Source organism: Schistocerca cancellata, chromosome 7, assembly GCF_023864275.1.
Source record: "Schistocerca cancellata isolate TAMUIC-IGC-003103 chromosome 7, iqSchCanc2.1, whole genome shotgun sequence".
In the NCBI taxonomy this organism is placed as follows: Eukaryota; Metazoa; Arthropoda; class Insecta; order Orthoptera; family Acrididae; genus Schistocerca; species Schistocerca cancellata.
Genome location: NC_064632.1, coordinates 291,192,564 through 291,211,915, shown reverse-complemented (window position 1 = coordinate 291,211,915; position 19,352 = coordinate 291,192,564). Strand labels below are relative to the sequence as shown.

General features: G+C 36.7%; 1 protein-coding gene across 1 annotated transcript in view; it reads right to left on the bottom strand.

Moving 5' to 3' along the window:
- The window catches only part of LOC126092294 (dipeptidase 1-like), a 510,684-nt gene that overhangs the window by 66,045 nt on the left and 425,287 nt on the right, over positions 1–19,352 (bottom strand). Inside the window, exon 5 of the mRNA XM_049907813.1 lies at positions 1,411–1,561. Within this exon, the coding sequence (XP_049763770.1) occupies positions 1,411–1,561 (151 nt within the window). The remainder of the gene's footprint in view (positions 1–1,410; positions 1,562–19,352) is intronic.

The window sequence follows — 19,352 nt, the reverse complement described above, 5'->3', positions numbered from 1 at the left end:
CAGTTGGTACAGCACTTGCCCGCGAAAGGCAAAGGTCCCGAGTTCGAGTCTCGGTCCGGCACACAGTTTTAATCTTCCAGGAAGTTTCATATCAGCGCACACTCCGTTGCAGAGTGAAAATCTCATTCTGAATACCAGCGTTGTTCCCATTTTTGGAAGCACTCCTGGAAGTTCACAGCATGAAGTGTGTTCAACACCCTGTTGCGATTCCATTTGGATGCCTTCAATTGGATCAAAATGTCACCCTTTCAATGTGATTTTCATCTTTGGGAACAGGTAGAAGTCACACAAGGCTAGGTCTGGTGAGTAGGGAGGGTGGGCTACCGCTGCCAAGTCTTTCTTTTTCTACAACTCTGGCTGTTTGCATCAAACATTTTCCCTCAGTCATCTCAAAACCTTGCAGTAAAACAACCCGTTAACAGACTGACCAGGTGGAGCAAACTCCTTAGGCACTTTTCCGTGAATAACGAACAGAAATTATCAGCAGTGACTTCATGTTAGTGTGAATGTGTCGAGCCTTTCTTGACCTTGGAGAAGATGGCACTTTACACTGTGATGATTGATGCTTTGTTTTAAGGTCATCTGCTGTTATGACTCAGGATATGATACATTTTAAACATGGCTGTTTCTCAACATAGTATACTAGTTTCAACATAGGTTTATACAGCCAACCGGTTCTAAATTACTGTTTGGTACACTGACCTAGGTTTCAACATCTACTAGGGGCATCTCACATCAGAATGAAATTTTCATAAAATCTAAAATTACATAGTGAAAAAGGACTGGTCCACATTCAAAGCAGCTGTGCTCAAGTCAAGAATAAAATAAAAATATCCCAATGTAATTTTACGGAAACGTAAATCATACAAAACACTTATTCAATCAATTGTTGAATACTGCTTATCAGCCAGGGACTTTCATTAGGTAGGATTAATATAGGAGACTGAAAAACAAACAAACAAATAAAATGAAAAAAGAGCAGTTCATTTTGTATGGAGTGCTTTTTGTGGGTGTGAGAGTGTTATAGAGATGCTTGTGAAACTCCAGTGGCAGACATGACAAGAGAGGGCTTGAACATCACAGAGGTGTTTTCTGTTAAATTCTGAGGTGTGTTACAGGAAGAGGCAGACAATATATTACTTCCCTCTACATACATCTTGCAAAAAGACCACGATTGGGAAAATTAAGAGCTCGTGCAGAGAATTACCAACTTCCATTCTCCCAACTCACTATTTCTGAAAGGAAAAGCAAAAGAGGGTGGGGGATGGGGAGAGGGAGGGAATGCATGATTTAATGGTACCACAAGTCCCTCTGGCACACAGCATAAGGTGGCTAACAGAGTACACATGTAAATATAGAACTAGGAATGAAATGGTAGAATATAATAAGAAGTGCTGAAGCAGGGCTCACCAGGGAGTGCTGCAAGAATGTGTGAGTGTCATGTAACGCACACCCAACTCATAGTAGAGACGCAGCACTGCAAGCCGAGAGTCAATTGAATGGCCACCTTCTACACACAGTAAGCTGGCTATCTGACCTTTGCGAAAACTCTCCTCAATACCTGTAACATGGCAAAAAATTATATCAATGAGAAATACAAGGAATGCAAATATTATGATATCTGTCACTCAAAATACTTTTTAAAACTTTTTTTTATTTTACCCACTACTTGTTTGATGCTTATGGCATTATCATGTGTGAGGCCTATTTTAACAGAATTGTTTTAGTGAAAGGTACTGGTAATTTCTTAACTCAGCAAGCAAGATGCCAGAGGGCAACATTGCATCTTGTTCTAGTTATGATAAATCAGATTGGCCACAGCATTTATTGATGTGACATAGTAAATAGTTATTGAGATGTTCATGATATGTACTTTGAATAAAGTAAAAGGTTTGTAATGATGTAAGATATGTAATTTTGATATTAGTCAGTGGTCATTATGTTAAATGATTATACTATCAAAACTTTACTGTGGAAGGAATTCCAGCAGCAACCAATCATTGTTCCTTCCTTGGTAACATTTGACACAGTCATGATATTCCTTCATCCATCTTGAAATATATTGTGTCAACCATGATTATTAAAGTAGTGGCAACATTTTTCCTGTACCAAAATACTTGAAATAATGAAGTGTTGTGTTTATTATTATATTTGTGTTCTAGTGCTCAGAACATAAAATGTTGTAGGAGGTATGGGCTGCATTATGATGTAAAAAATGACATATGTTTTTCACTGCAAATTGGTGACACAATTGTATGGTTACATTTTTGCCAAAAATTGAAGGCCACAGAATATTTGCCATCATTCACAAGAAAAGTAAATAGACAACCACCTTCATTTCCTTTCTGTGTTGTCTTGCAACACACGCAGAGTCACATCACCATCGGAAGTTTTTTACTGATTTGTGTAATGATACTGCAAACTGAAGATATTTGTTGCATTTTGTTTACATCTCTTATATTTAGGAATGTTTTACCACCCATTACAGGTTGATATCTCTGATGAACTTAGTGCATTCAGTCTGAATATGGTAATGTGTTAGACACCTTCTTCCTTCAAGATTTTTTTCTTTTTCTGGGTAATTCAATGCAATTTTCTCTGGACTTGCAGTATAGTTTATATTTCCTGTATGTTAATAAATGTATTAAGACAATAAAACATGCGCTAATTTCATATGGCATACAATACTGTTTTCTAATTATATCTCAAAACTTTACTTTTGGTCCTTAACATATTATTAATGTTACGTCTTCGATTATGTATCATCATTTACTAGTACAAAGAATTGGCAACAAAGGTTGTTGAGCAAATAACAAAAAGTGATGATAAGTGCAATGAAATTTCTTACATGTCTAAAAACTTGTCCAACAATTATTTGAAGAAACTTTGATTTGGTTACAGAACAAGCAAAGATCTTAATACAAGTCATAGGGTGTGTACCAATGTTAAAGCTAAATACTTCATCAGCCACATGGCTGTACAATTGGTGGCTAGTATCTGTTCCATTTCACCTCAAATAGTATTATTACCCCAAGCTACCAATATAATGTCAGAGAATGATAAACTGTATTATAAAACCTTCTTAGAAGTACTTTTACTAAGAAAAATCAGCAAACAAGAGTTCCTCAGTAGATGAGTTGAGATAGATTGATACCCAAAAACAACAGCCACTCAGATTCTACCCTAGACTCAAAACAAGAAAATTTCCACCAATGATGACAACAATGAAGGGTCAACAACTACTAAGGAAACAATAATATCCGCCCTAAGAAAATGCCCACCATCCAGAGAACGAATCTAGGCACAAGAACACCTACCATATTAAGAAAGGATATTTTTATAGTGTCTTCCAAGTAGAATAATATCTCTTAACAATATGTAACACATCCTTATTTTCAGTTCAATAAAATCATCCAAAATTTAGTCTTTGATGTAAGAACACCATCTCCACATGAGAATAGATTGCAGAAGCAAATTACAGAGACTAAAAACTGTAGTTAGCAGTGAAATAGATGTTAAAGATTCGAAGTAGTGTACTAAAATGTGTGATACACATAGAAAAAAATCAAACGAAATTGATGTATTATTAGTTACCATGGTAGCTTACTTTTTCATTACAGCTAAGTATCAACGAAAGGAAAACAAAATAATCTTTTAAATGCACACATTGTAGGTAAAGCTTTGCTGTTATTGTAATATATATGAATTCAAAAATACAAATTACTGTAATGCACCACATTTATTGTGCTTCCCACACTGTATTTTGGAGGGTTATAACTCTGTCATTAGATACATACGCACTTGGTACGCATCATTTTTGTGGGCCCTATATTTCAGTAAGCATAGCTTTCCTATAAGCTTGTGTAAAATGTATGTGATGTAAAGAAACTTCTAATGACGATTTTTACAACAGACTAACACTTTTCTGACAAGAAAAGTAAACATAAACTGATCTGTCCTCATCCTTATTACAGATGGAGCAATTCAACCGAATTTTTGTGATATCATCTGTCTGTTTTAACCCTTGATGTAGCTGTGTTGTGTTGTGTGACATCATGGTCGTGCCACCCATTTGAAATGAATTGCGTATTCAGAGGGCATGTTGGAGTATGCATTGGCACTCTCTTGTGTGGGATGTTTGTTTCTAAATTGTTTGTGAGTGCTGTTAGTGATTTACTGGACTTCTTGAGTGGTGTTTGTGAGTGTAATACTGGAAGAGTTTGCACCATTTGCTAGTGAGTTATTTTGATGTCCGCAGTCACTGCAATAGGTTTATTTTTAGGTTTGGAATTATTAGTTTGATATGTTGTTCATGGCTGGAGATTTAATTTTACGTTTCATTTTTTGTTAGTTATGGATATGACAATCAAGATCATGAATAGGTTTCCTGGATGCTGCAATGGGAGACATGTTGACTATGATCAAATTTCTACAGTTATTTGATTTAACTGTCACAAAAGTAAAGTATTACACTTATGGAGAAGGTATCAGACTGATGAAAGATGCTGCATCGTAACATGGAGTCAGTAAACATGACACTGTCAATGATACAGTATATGTTGTTATATCCAGAGTGTCGCTCATTTGTGAATTTAGGCTGGCTATTCAAGAGATTCTGTTGATGGAATTATTTTTGGTACCATTTTTTTTGTACCACTAGATTGCTAGATTTATGTATCAGCTGACTATGGCTGGTACGTATTTTATGTTATTGTAGTATGTGTGGTAGATGTGCTTATGTGCATAACTGTGCATTTCTTGTACATTGATACAGATGTTAATGCAAATTTTTACATATTTTTGGGTTGTGCTGTTTGTTTGTTGGTAATTATGTTGGATTGTTATTAATAGATATTGTGGAGTTTGTTTGACCCAAATGGGTGAGGTTAGGTTTTTGGTATTTAGTTATATGGGCGAAATTTCATTTTGTGGTACGTCGAACTTCGTTTTAGCTATATAGGATTAGTAGAACACCAATCCTAGGAGAACAAAGTGTTAATTCAATATTGCTACCTCCCACTAACTAATTGGAAGTTACTTGAATAAGAAAAACAATGAAGAATAAAATGTCCTCAGGGACTGACGAGGTACCTTGTTCAGTCATGATGAGATGTGCTAGTGTCATATCAGAACCAGTCTCACACATCATAAACATATCATTGTCAGAAGGAGTCTTTCCACAACGATTAAAAATTGCAAAAATAAAACCAGTGTATAAAAAAGGCAATATACATTAAGTGGGAAACTATAGACCAACAGCTTTATTATCAGTATTTTCAAAAGTAATAGAGACAGTCATGAAAAACAGAATTACAAATTACCTCGGGCAATTCAATCTATTGTGTGTAAACCACCAATTCGTTGAAAATATTGTAACGGGGCTAGATAGGAACAACAGTACAATAGGAATAAACCTGGATTTATCAAAGGCATTTGATACTGTCCAACATGATATCCTGCTAGACAAATTAGAATATGTCGGTATACGAGGAGTGGCAAAAAAGTGGTTTCCGTCATATCTCCATAATAGGAAACAGGTAGTAGAAATTGCAACAACAAACAGTAAAAATCAAAGTATTGTTTACAGATCGGATATTCAGACTGTGCCAATTGGGGTATCGGAGGGAGTGTTCTACGACCTCTCCAATTTCTTCTTTACATAAATGATATCAAGATTCCAGTAAATGGTACTCACATAACCCTGCTTGCGGATGACACAAACATTGTAGTAACTGACATAAACTGGGTATTGCCAACATCTGCAACCAGAGTTATAGAATATTTGCAAAATTGGTTTGAAATGAACAAATTAACCATAAATATCTCAAAAACTAATTATATCCATTACAGATAAACAAAGTCACACTCTGATCTGGATCTCAGAATACAAAACAAAGAAATTGTGAGAGTTGCTACCACAAATGTGTTAGGTGTACATATAGACGAAAATTTAGACTGGAAATCCCACACCCTGTATCTCTCTCATAAGTTATGCTCTGCTTGCTTTGCATTACGTGTTATTAGCTTTGTATGTAGCAGGAAATGTAGCAGAACAGTTTACTTTGCTTATATACATTCTGCTATTACCTATGGCCTCACTTTCTGGGGTCATAGTAAGAAAAATCTCAAAACCATCTTCACTCTACAAAAACAAGCTGTTAGAATAATTACCAACAGTTCAAGGCTAACTCCTTCAAAGCAATTATTTTAGCAGCTAAATATTCTACCCCTACCATGCCTCTATATACAAAATAGCGTAATTAATGTAAAAAGAAATACTGACAATTTCCGCTCCAACTTGGATCTACATACTTACAACACAAGAAAGTGGAATGACGTTCATATTAAAAGAGTTAACAAGGCTTTGGCGCAGAAACAAACAAACATACAAAGAAGTAGATTGTATAACAAACTGCCGGTAAAGATAAAAGAAATGAAAAAATTCTTTTCATGTAAAGAAGCAGTATTCGAAGTTTTAATGACCAACTGCCATTATAGTGTAAACGAATACATGGAATAGCTTCATACAAAACAATTAGATTTATGTACTCTGTGCCAATAGTAATTTTTATCTTACGGTTGCTATAATCTAAATAAATAATATGTACAAAAGTGATAGGATTATTATGTGTTATATCTAAATATCAACTGCGTATTCCATGTAAAAAGTGTTTCTCATACATTAGTGTAATTATTCCAAGTTGTACATGCTATTTCAATGCGGTCTGATGTTGTGTAGTCTACTATGCACGTTTGTATTATGTAGAGTATTGTTCACCCTTTTATATATATATATATATATATATATATATATATATATATATATATATACACACTGAGTAGTTACTACTACTACTACTACTAGATCAAGTAAAGTGTTAGATATCAGATTTTTTGAGTTGTGTGTGGATTTGTGGTATTGTGGATTTCGTTTGAGTTATATCAGTTATATGAAATTTTCGATACCAGTTTCTTTTGCCAGGTTTTTCTTATTGTGGCTCTGCCTCTACACCTTGGGGTCTTGAGTTCGATTGCCAGCAGGTTGGTTGTATGTGCTATCCTAATTATTTCCTCTAACACTCTATGACATGCAAGTGTCTGAAGTGGCGTCAAATAAAGACTTTTTCATCAAGTGGCCAAACGATCCCAAATAGCGTCTCCTAACTAATAATGCCATATGATCATTTACTTATTTTTCATTGTAGTTTTGGCGATTACTGAGAATCTCGTTTGCTTGTTTTTGGCGTTAATATTTGCTTTGGTATGTCTGCATTTTTAGGACTGTCATATTTATTTTGTCCCTTCCAAAACCCTCTAATTTTTGCGCTCGTCCCATTAGTTTCAAGTAAATTCTGGAATTTAATATTATCCTATTTTTTGTATCTTTCTACATTTGTGTGTGTCTGTCTGGGTAACTATGTAATCTGCTGGTTGCAGACTACTTATCTGCTGTAGTTCTATCAATTTTTCAAGACTTATCATGCAGTTCAGCTTACATATCAGAAGATAAGCGGCATTTCTAACTAATAAATAGTCTTGTCAACACACTGATTTTAGTGAAAGTTTCCAATATATTTTACAAATGGTTCAAACGGCTCTGAGCACTATGGGACTTAACATCTGAGGTCATCAGTCCCCTAGAACTTAGAACTACTTCAACCTAACTAAGCTAAGGATATCACACATATCCATGCCCAAGGCAGGATTCGAACCTGCGACTGTAGCGGTCGCGCGGTTCCAGACTGAAGCGCCTAGAACCACTCGGCCACACCGGCCAGCTATATTTTACATTTAACTGATAGAGTGTCATAAAGCTGCCCCTGTTCTGAACTAGTCTCGCTTCTGCCATGTCACTTTTTATAAATTTACAACAGGACTTTATGTACTGTGTCATTATTACAAAAATGTTTTTCAAAAATTACAATTGCGATGTTAAGAATTTGTTAAAATTATATATATATGCTAAATTACATGGTTACATAAATAATTTCCTCCACTAATAATCTTATAAGTTGTGCAAATGAATCATGTGAAATCGCGCTTAATTACTCCAGGCAATGATACTTCAATTCAATTTATTAGCGTCCTTGTAGTACATCATCAAAATGACACAGGACTTGTCAATAAACATTACAATTTAAAATACATGTACATGAAAATTTATAATTGAATTTACTTGTCACTTACACATCACAATTTTAATAGAAGTATAAGAACATTAACATAAAAATATACAAGTAGGGTAACAACGTTAAAAAAAAAGCTAGTGATTCTCACATGAAAGATTATTTCCATTCTTATATTAACACTGTTTCACACTTTCATATTAACAGCAAGTATTTAAATGTGAGCAATTACACATATTTATTATGTCAGGGAAATATTAACTGCGCTTTTATTGTCAATGATTCATAAACTCTTCAATACTGTAAAAACTATTGCTCAATAACATGTTTTTTAATTCTCTTTTAAATATGTGCAGTTTTGGTATTATTTTTAGTTCTTTGGGGAGAGCACTGTAGAGGATTTTGGGTTGGTATAGTACACTTTTGTGATACATAGCTGTTTTATGAATTTCTCTGTGGGAATCATTCCTATTCCTTGTTTCGTAGTTGTGAAATTTAGTTGTGAAATTCTCTGTTTAATGTAGAAAATTCCTTGTGTTCTTTTAAGAAACACATGCTTTCATATATGTATAAGGATGGTAGTGTCATGATTTTTAATTCTTTGAAAGCATGCCTACAAGAGTCTCTATATCCTATACCTTTTATTATTCTGACTACCTTCTTTTGTAGTCTAAATGAATGTTTTGTTAGACTGTTGTTCCCCCAAAACTGTACACCGTATCTTAATAAATTGTGCATGAATGAGAAATAAACACATAAAACTGTTTTAATATTACATGAGCTTTTAAGCATTCTAAGTATATAACATGTTTGACTTAATTTTTTGTTCAATGATATTACATGCCTTTCCCATCTTAAGTGTTTATCAAACCATACTCCCAAGAATTTTGTGTATGATGCTTGTTCAATCTTACACTTACCCAGTTCTATAGTAAGGTTAGTTTTTATTTTATTTGTAATATGTCTGAAGTTGATCCAGGTTGTTTTTTGGCATTCACAATGAGTCTGTTTTCATTAAACCATCTGTTTGCCTCGTCTGTTGCTAATGTGACTTTTTCCTGTAAGTCAGCTTCACTATTTGCTTTAACAAACAAACTTGCATCGTCAGCAAACAGTACTGCCTCTGCTTCAGATAGTTGACTTGGTAGGTTATTGATAAATATTAAAAACAGTAATAGCCCTAACACAGATCCCTGGGGTACTCCATACAAAACTCACTCGAATCTTGATGAGTATGTCCTATCTGCATGACTTATCTCCACCTTCTCATACCTGTCCGACAGATATGATTCCAACCATTTGTGGGCAACTCCAAGTATCCCATAGGCATATAACTTCCTAAGCAGTAACTTATGGTCGATGACATCAAAGGACTTTGATAAGTCTAAAAACAATCCACAATTTAATTTCTTTCTGTTTATGGAATTTAAAACTAGTTGCAAAAAATTGAAGACAGCTGTTTCAGTTCATTTAATTTTACGGAAACCATTTTGCGCATTAACCAATATTCTATTCTTAATAAGAAATTTGTATAGTCTGTGATACATTATCCTTTCTATTATTTTTGAGAAACCTGACAACACTGATAAAGGCCTAAAGTTATTAACATCATATTTATCACTGTTCTTGTAAAGTGGCTTCATAGTTGACATTTTAAGTTTTGATGGAAGCAGACAACGGCCAATCCTTCCAACACCGGAAAAGCAAAAAGAATGGGCCCTTCTCAGAGCCAACTCTGACGATTGCAAGCGTAAACGTAGAGGGTATCACCAAAAACAAACCACAAATCGTATCACAACTTTGCCGCACTCACAAATGGGACATACTGTGTATACAAGAAACAGAAAAGAAAGAAGGGGCAATAAGACCAGAAATAGAAGGAATGAAATTAGCCATAGAAAATCCACATCCCAAATATGGCAGCGCTGACTTCACAAAACCTGAGATGGCCATAATATCAACTAACAGAACTACATACAATAACATAGAATTACTGACTGTCGAGTGTAGCACCTTCACCGTAACGTTAGTATACAAGCCGCCCGGAGAGAAGTTCAACTTGGCTTTGCCGCCAAACTTCAACAACCAGACAACACAGTTCGTCTTAGGAGACTTCAACTGCCACAGCACATTATGGGACTACAAACATACAGACGACAACGGACATAAATTAGAGCAGTGGGCGGAAATAAATAACTTATCCTTGATCCCAAGCTACCATGCTCGTTCAGCAGCAAAATCTGGAAGCGCGAATACAACCCTGACATTTTTGTTTTGTAAGCGCAAACGTGGAAGACCGATGCTTAAAAACTGCATACGCACCTCTTCCTAAAACACAACACCGACCTATCGGAATCCACATATTCGCTGCTTTGAGAACAACGAAAATACCATTCCGCAGACGCTTCAACTTTAAAAAAGCTAAATGGACAGAATATGCTGTGGAACTGGATACAGAAATAAAAAAATCTACACCCAATTCCAGAAAATTATCAAACTTTCATAGAGACCCTCCAAAAGATTTCTAGAAGACACATACCCCGAGGCTGCAGAGAGCATTTCATCCCAGGTCTCTCTGACGAATCAAAGAACATCCTGAGGGAGTACGAAATGCTTTATGAACGGGACCCCTTTAGAGAAGTAGTAGTCCAATGTGGAGAAACACTAATGAAAATGATTAGTGAATGAAGACAAAGGAAATGGGTCGAAACTCTGGAAAGAATGGATATGACCCACAGTAGCAAAGTCGCTTGGAACTTAATAAAAAAACTTAATTGTGACTTTGGGACAGTCAAACAATGCTCTTCAGCAACACCCAATCAAGTTGCCCATCAGCTCCTACTAAATGGAAAACCCAACAAGAAATGTCAGAAAATAAAAATCAGCAGAATTCAGAGTCAAGAGTCAAGCATGTTCGAAATACCGTTTACCATGAAAGATCTTAATCATGGAATGAACTCAATGAAAAACGGGAGTCGACGATATATGCGTGGAACAGATCAAACAGCTCGGACCTAGTGCCAAGCAATGGATCCTGCAGCTCTTTAATCATTGCTTAAAAACGTGTAAGATCCCAAAGATGTGGAGGAAATCAAAGGTAGTGGCGCTACTAGAACCTGGGAAAGACGCAGGTCAACCGAAGAACTACTGCCCAATAGCACTCCTGTGCCATCTTTACAAACTGTACGAAGGAATAATCCTAAACCGCATAGCAAATATCGCAGACCAAAAGCTCATTCCCCAACAGACTGGATTCAGACCCGGGAAATCATGCACCAGTCAAATCCCAACACTCACAGAATACATAGAGGAAGGGTTTGAAAACAAACAAATAACAGGTGTAGCATTGGTGGACTTAAGTTCTGCACACGACACCGTCAACCACAGAAAGCTCATGGAAAAACTGTACTGTACATTTAAGGACCACCAGTTCACAAAAATCATTGAATCTCTACTGCAAAACAGACAGTTCTATGTAATGCTGGATGGAAAAAAAAAGCCAATGGCGTCGACAAAAGAACGGCCTCGCCCAGAGCAGCGTGCTGCCCCCCCCCCCCCCTACTATTTAACATAATTATACACCAATGATCAACCAACACCGGAACGTACTACCCATTTCTTGTATGCCGATGATCTGGCCATTACAGCGCAAGGAAATATTTTCAAGGAAGTAGAAGGGAAATTAGAAAGCTCGCTACACGTAATGTCTGAATACTATAAAGAGAACTCCCTCAAACCAAATCCATCTAAGACACAGGTTAGCGCTTTCCACCTCCGCAAAAAAAAAAACAGGCAAACAGGAAGCTGAACGTCACCTGGAATGGCAACAAACTGGACCATACGGACAAACCAACATACCTGGGTGTCGTGCTGGATAGATCACTGACGTACAGGTATCACTGTGAAAAAACCTGCCAACAAGTTGCTGCCAAGAAAACTGACGAATAGTAAATGGGGAGCTAGTCCGACTGTATTACGAACAACTGCTCAAGCACTTTGCTTCTCCACGGCAGAATATGCATGCCCTGTATGGTCTCGATACACACATGCCAAAAAAGTCACTACAGTCCTTAATGAAACATGCAGGCTAACAAAAAGATGCATGAAACCCACTCCACTTGGGAAAATATACAAAGCAGCTGGATTCTTATCTCCTGAATCCCGAATAATTGGACACGAACATACAGAAAAATTGAAACAGATTTTCGATGAGCGCCACTCGCTGCGTGGTTCTTCATGTGGACTTAAATCCCGCAAGAGATTTCTCACTAGTGAATTGAACGAGCCTCCGAAGGACTACCCTGCCTCACGAGAAATACCCAGCGGCAGTACATCAAGCTGGAAGATTTCGAGAACACTGAACCGCATCAGAACAGGCGTAGCACCAGTTAAAGCAAACCTACTCAAATGGGGCTTCAAGGATGAAGGAGACAACAAATGCGACTGTGGTGAAGTTCAGGATATGGAACACCTTCTACAGTGTTCCATCTGCCCCACAAGGTGTACCCTTGACGAACTATGGCTTGAGAAGAGAGAAACATTGGACTTGGCCCGACATTGGGCTGAAAGGCTTTGAAACAAATCTCCGGACACGAAAAAGTAAAGTGAAAGTAAGATGGAAAAACCCCTGTTTTAAAAGATTCATTTATAATTTCAGTGAGATGTGAGGCTATGTTTCTTGTACTTTGCTCGATGACTTTGTCAGGAATCCCATCACACCCACATGACATTTTATTTTTTAACTTATTTATAGCCTTTAGTACCTCTGATTCAGTTACTGGATAAAGGAACATTGTCATGTCATTCATGGGGATTTTTACCTTGCTACTGGAATTGCATTTAGTTTTAATTAAATTTATGGCTATATTTGTGAAATGTTTGTTAAATATGTTGGCAATCTGAAGTGGGTCTGTAACAGTTTTACCCCCACTTTTAATGACAAAGCTGTTATCTTTTCTTTTGTGTCTACCTATATTTTTATTTATTACCTCCCAAGTTGACTTCATTTTGTTGTTACCTTTCTCAATATATGAATAATTATCAAGCTTCTTAGCTGCAATTATTACTTTCTTGTACAGGCTTCTATAACATTTCACGTGTGCTCTCAGTGCTAAATTCTTCCTGGCTGATTTATTTAACTTTCTGAGAGTGTCTGATGACTAACTATTCCCCGTTGTAACCCATGTTTTGGTTTTATGTTTAGTTTTTACTCTTTTTATAGGAAAGGCAACATCGAACCAGTGTTTGTAGCTTTCAAGGAATGAGTCAAACTTTGTGTTGACATCACCACTTGATTCTCTATCCCAGTTGTTATTTTCTAGAATGTAATTAAAAATTCTTATGCTCTCATCGTTTATAAATCTCCTTTCTCTGTAATTGTTATTGATAACAGGGTCCTTGTAAGATGTGACATTTAAACTCAATTTGATACCCTTGTGATCCGAGAAACCAGTGTCAATTACTTCAGTGTTACATTCACACTTGTCCTTGTTTATAAATACTTGATCTATTATAGTTTCAGACATATTTCCGCATCTGGTAACTTCATTTACAGTTGCCATCATATTATGACACAAAAACAGATTGCACAGTTGCTGTTGTTTACTACAATCATTGTTAAAGTTAACATTAAAATCACCAAGAACAATTACATTATGTTTAAGTTCATTCAGTAGTCCCTCAAGGTTTTCCATAAAAATAGCAAAGTTGCCCAATGGTGATCAGTACAAACACACACTAGTAATTTTTAATTTGGTTAGCTCACATATACTGTATTCAAAATCTTTTTCTATGCATTTTAGTTTACATTTAATTTCTTTTGATTCTACCCCTGTCCTAACATAAATACATGTCCCACCCCCTTTATGGTTTATTCTACAAAATTTGCTAATCATTTCAAAATTTGGAATAAATATGCTAGACGCTTGCGTTTCTTTTACCCAGTGCTCACTTATGCAAAAGGATGTTAATGTCGCTTAGATAGTCAGTTAATAGAACTTCCATTTCAGCTAATTTACTTTCTGGTCCCTGCACATTTTGGTATACAACTGTTAAAGTTCCATGTCGTGGATTTGCTGCACTATTTACCTTTGTACTTTCTTGTTGCTGACACTGTAAATATTCTGCCTTTTCTTCTTCTTCGATTTGCGAAGATCCCATAAAAAATAGTCACTACGCACAGCAGCTCTTTTTATCTTGAGGCTCTTCCTTTGAGATGTCTGCAGAGCAGCTGATGAGTTTCTGGATCTAGTAGAATGGTTTTTGGCTGTTGGTGTGGTTGCAGTCTTAGTTACAAGTGATCATGAGGCATTAAGTGTGTGGAATGTGCTGACAGCTTCATCCTTGGAGGTTTCAGGTGCACATGAGTTTACACTAGGTTTGTAGGCTTTCTCATCTGAAGAAATTGTTTCCTCTTCAATTCTGCAGGATGTTCCTGACATTTCTGCTGGTACCCCATATTCTACCACTCCTTCAGATACTGGTACCGGTATGTTAGCTATCTCTCTCATCATAGACGTTTCCTTGCAAATTTCCATTTGCTCAGTTACTGCTATGGTGAGGATACCAGGTAGTTTGTGTTGATCATTGAGATAATTGTTTTCATAATTTATTCACAGATATACAGTTGTCCTGCTCTATTTAGGAGATCTCCACTGTTTATGAAATGTTGTTTTCTGAAATCTAGCTGGACAAATGTTGAATTTGGGTAGGACTTTGTTATTTTGTGAAGCAGTCTGTTAGTTTTTTTTATTTCTTCGTTATCAAGAGCTTTCTTTAAAAAATCGTAGGGAATGCTGGTTACCATCAGAAGTACATTTTTGAGCTTTTCGAGCGTTTCTCTTAGCGGTCGTCTTTTAAATAAGTTTTGAATTGTTGCTGATTTACAGCATGTAATGAAATGTTAATATTAATGTGGAATATTCATTCAAGATATGTTTTACAGGATAAACGAACTTTACTGTAGTAAAGTTTTAAGATCTGATACAGCAATAAATATAAATAATAACTAAGGCAAACAGAGTTCACAATGACGGAGTATTATACATTACACTGGTGTCACAATCTATTGTTGATACTGGATGTGTCACTGGTATCGAGATCTCGGGTTAATGGGGAATCACGATTTTGTTTATCTCGTTGCTCTCTGCCATGTTACAGCTAACAGAAGCAATCCTATTGTATTATGTGTTTGTGAAGTTAGGGTGCTGTATTTGCGTCTCTAAACTATCTTACAATGAAAAATGGAAGACCAGTAGAGACTAATCTCACGGAAGATAACTGAATTCCAGGGAAATCTAGGGAACATACAACGTAATACTAACCCTATGACGTATCTTAGAAGATATGTTCAAGAACCTAGGTTTAAACCATTTGCGGATTTACAGAAAGTTTTTGACAATTTTGACTGGGATAGACACATTTAAATTCTATGGGTAACACAGAGCAAAAGATTAACTAACGGTACAGCATGTACAGAAATCACACTGCAGTTACAAGAGTCGAAGGACATGAAAAGGAGGCTGAATGCGACAGAGTTTTAATTTACACCTCCATGATATTCATTTTGTATACTGAGCAAGAAGTAAAGGAAACCGAAGGGAAATTTGTAAAGGGAATTAAGGTTTAGGGTGAGAAACAAAATCTTTAATTGGTATTGTGTTTCTGTCAGAGACAGCAAAGGATTTGGAAGATCATTTGAACAGAATGGGTAGTGTCTTGAAAAGAGATTATAAGCTGAGTATCAACAAAAGTAAAACAAGGGTAATGAAGTTTAGAGAAATCTAGCGATGCTGAAGGAATCAGATTACGGCATCGGACATACAAAGCAGTGGATGAGTTTTGCTGTTTGTGCAGCAAAATGACTAACAATAGCTGTGAAAGACTGGTGATAGTACGAAAAGAATATCTGAAAAACAGAAATTGATTAACAGCTAGTAAAAATTAACGTCTGAAGACATCTTTACTGAAAATATTTGGAGTGTTGCCTTGTACAGTAGTGAAATGTGTCCAATAAGCTTTGCATAAAAGAACAGAAGTTTTTAATGTAGTGCTACAGAAGAATGATGAAGATAAGATAGGATTAGATTAGTTTTTCATTCCATAGATCCGTGTTGAGGAGATCCTCGTGGATGTGAAACATGTCAATTTTTTTTTTAAGCTGACATAACAATACTAATAGTATAAACATATACGATATATCATTTGTTTATATTAAAAAATTCGTCAATGGAGTAGAAGGAGTTGGCCACTAGTAAGTCTTTCAGGCTTCTTTTAAACTGATTTTTATTTGTAACTAAATTTTTTATGTTTGCTGGCAAATTATTGAAGATGAGTGTTCCTGAGTAATGGACCCCTTTTTGAACTAATGTAAGTGCTTTTAAGTCCTTGTGCAGATCATTTTTGTTCCTGGTATTGTATGTATGAACTGAGTTGTTTGTTGGAAAAAGAGATATATTATTTAGGACAAATTTCATTAAGGAGTAAATATACTGAGAGGCAGTGGTTAGTATACCCAGTTCTTTGAAGACGTTTCTACAGGACATCCGTGAATTTACGCCACAAATAATATGTATTACACGCTTTTGGACTCTGAAAACTTTTGTTTGACTTGAGGAGTTACCCCAAAATATTTTACCATATGACATTATGGAATGAAAGTAGGCAAAGTATGCAAGCTTTTTCATTTTTATGTCGCCTATGTCTGCTAACACTCGAATTGCAAATACAGATTTGTTAAGGCGTTTCTGCAGTTCTGTGGTGTGCTCCTCCCAACTGAATTTATTATCAAGTTGTAATCCCAGGAATTGAAGACTGTCAACCTCTTCTAATTGCTCTTCTTCATACTTTATGCATATGCTGGGTGGAAACCTCTTACAGGTTCTGAATTGTATATAGTGAGTCTTTGCGAAGTTTAATGTCAGTGAGTTGGCTTTAAACCATTTATTAATATCCATGAAAATATCATTAGCAGGTCTTTCTAGAACTACAATCGACATACTATTTATTGCAATACTTTTGTCATCTGCAAACAAAACGGAATCTGCTTCTGGCAGTGTAACTGATGAGAGATCATTAATGTACACATGAAAAAGCAATGACCCTAAGATGGATCCTTGTGGGACACCACATGTAATTTCTTCCCATTCTGATGATGACTGATGACTTAATTCACTTGTCCCTTGCACTGACACCCTTTGTTTCCTGTTAGCGAGGTATGACTTGAACCATTTTGCAGCACTTCCTGTGACACCATAGAATTCTAATTTATTTAAAAGGATGTTGTGGTTCACAGAATCAAATGCCTTTGACAAAACACAGAAAATACCTGCTGCTTGTAATTTGTTATTTAATGAATTAAGTACATTTTCACTGTGGGTGTAAATAGCCTTCTCGATATCAGAACCCTTCAGAAATCCAAACTGTGTTCTTGATAATATGTTATTTGTGGTCAGATGGTTGAGAAGCTGCCTGTAAATTACTTTTTCTAAAATTTTTGAGAATGCTGGCAAAAGTGAAATCGGTCTGTAATGATGGTATCTCTTTATCCCCTTTCTTGAACAGAGGCTTAACATCTGCATATTTTAGCCAGTCAGGAAATGTCCCAGTTATAATTGACTGGTTGCACAAGTAACTTAGAATTGTACTAAACTCACAAGAACATGCCTTAATTAACTTTGTTGATATTACATTGTAACCACTAGAAAGCTTTTTTTTTTAAAAGATTTTATTACGGAAGTTATTTCTTTTGGTGAAGTGAGTGACATAGGTAGATTTGGTAATTGATGAAGAGGTATTGTATCAAATAGGAGAGAAAAGAAATTTATGGGACGACTGAAAATCACACAGTTGTATGGAAGTGAATCATTGACTGTTGGGCAACCCACCCAACGTGGTACTTCACCCACTTAACCCATGAGACAGGACCTCAAGGGAGTGTTATAGGGCCATTGCTGTTTACGCTATTCACTGAGGTGACAAAAGACGTGGGATACCTCCTAATATCATGTCGGATCATCTTTTGCCCAACGTAGTGCAGCAACTCGACTTGGTGTGGTGTCACAGCCAGACACCACACTTGCTAGGTGGTAGCCCTTAAATGGGCCGCGGTCCGTTAGTATACGTCGGACCTGCGTGTCGCCACTATCAGTGATTGCAGACCGAGCGCCGCTAGACGGCAGGTCTAGTCTAGAGAGACTCCCTAGCACTCGCCCCAGTTGTACAACCGACTTTGCTAGCGATGGTTCAATGTCTACATACGCTCTCATTTGCAGAGACGACAGTTTAGCATAGCCTTCAGCTACGTCATTTGCTACGACCTAGCAAGGCGCCATATTCAGTTACTATAATTACTATCTTCAAGAATGTATTCTGAACAGATAATATTGTGAATCATGAACAGTCAAGAGCGACGTTCATCATTAATGGATTAAAATATCAAACTAAGTATCCGCTTTCTGAATTCTCATTCCTTGTCATGTTCCAGACCTCACGTCAGTATAGTTCTTCCCTCCTCACGCCAGCCTGCGTGAGCTAAAACGCGTGCATTTCGGCCTCCACTCGTAACACGGCGTTGGCTCTTCTACCAACACAAAACTTGGCATGGGCTTAAGAAGTCTTTGGAAGTCCCCTGCAGAAATATTGAGACATCCTGCCTCTAAAGCCGTCCATAGTTGCAAAAGTGTTGCCGGTGCAGGATGTTGTGCACGAACTAACCTATCGATTATGTTCCGTAAATGTTTGATGGATCGCCAGATCATTAGCTCAAATTGTCTAGAATGTTCCTCAAGCCACTCGCAGACAATTGTGGCCTGGTATTATAAAAAAAAAATACCTTTGCTGGATGGGAATTAGATGTCCTTGAATGGCTGCAAATTGTCTCCAACTAGCTTAAAATAACCATTTTCAATCAACGACCGGTTCATTTGGACCAGAAGACCGAGTCCATTCCACGTAAACACAATCCACACTATTATGGAACCATCAGCAGCTTGCACAGTGCCATGACAACTTGGGTATACAACTTCGTGGGCACAGGCCACACACTAACCGTTTCCATCAGCTTTTTCTTTTGGGTCATCAGTCTTCTGACTGGTTTGATGTGCCCCGCCATGAATTCCTCTCCCGTATCAACCCCTTCAGCTCAGATGAGCACTTGTAACCTAAGTCCTCAGTTACCTTCTGGATGTATTCCAATCTATGTCTTCCTTTACAGTTTTTGCCTTCTAC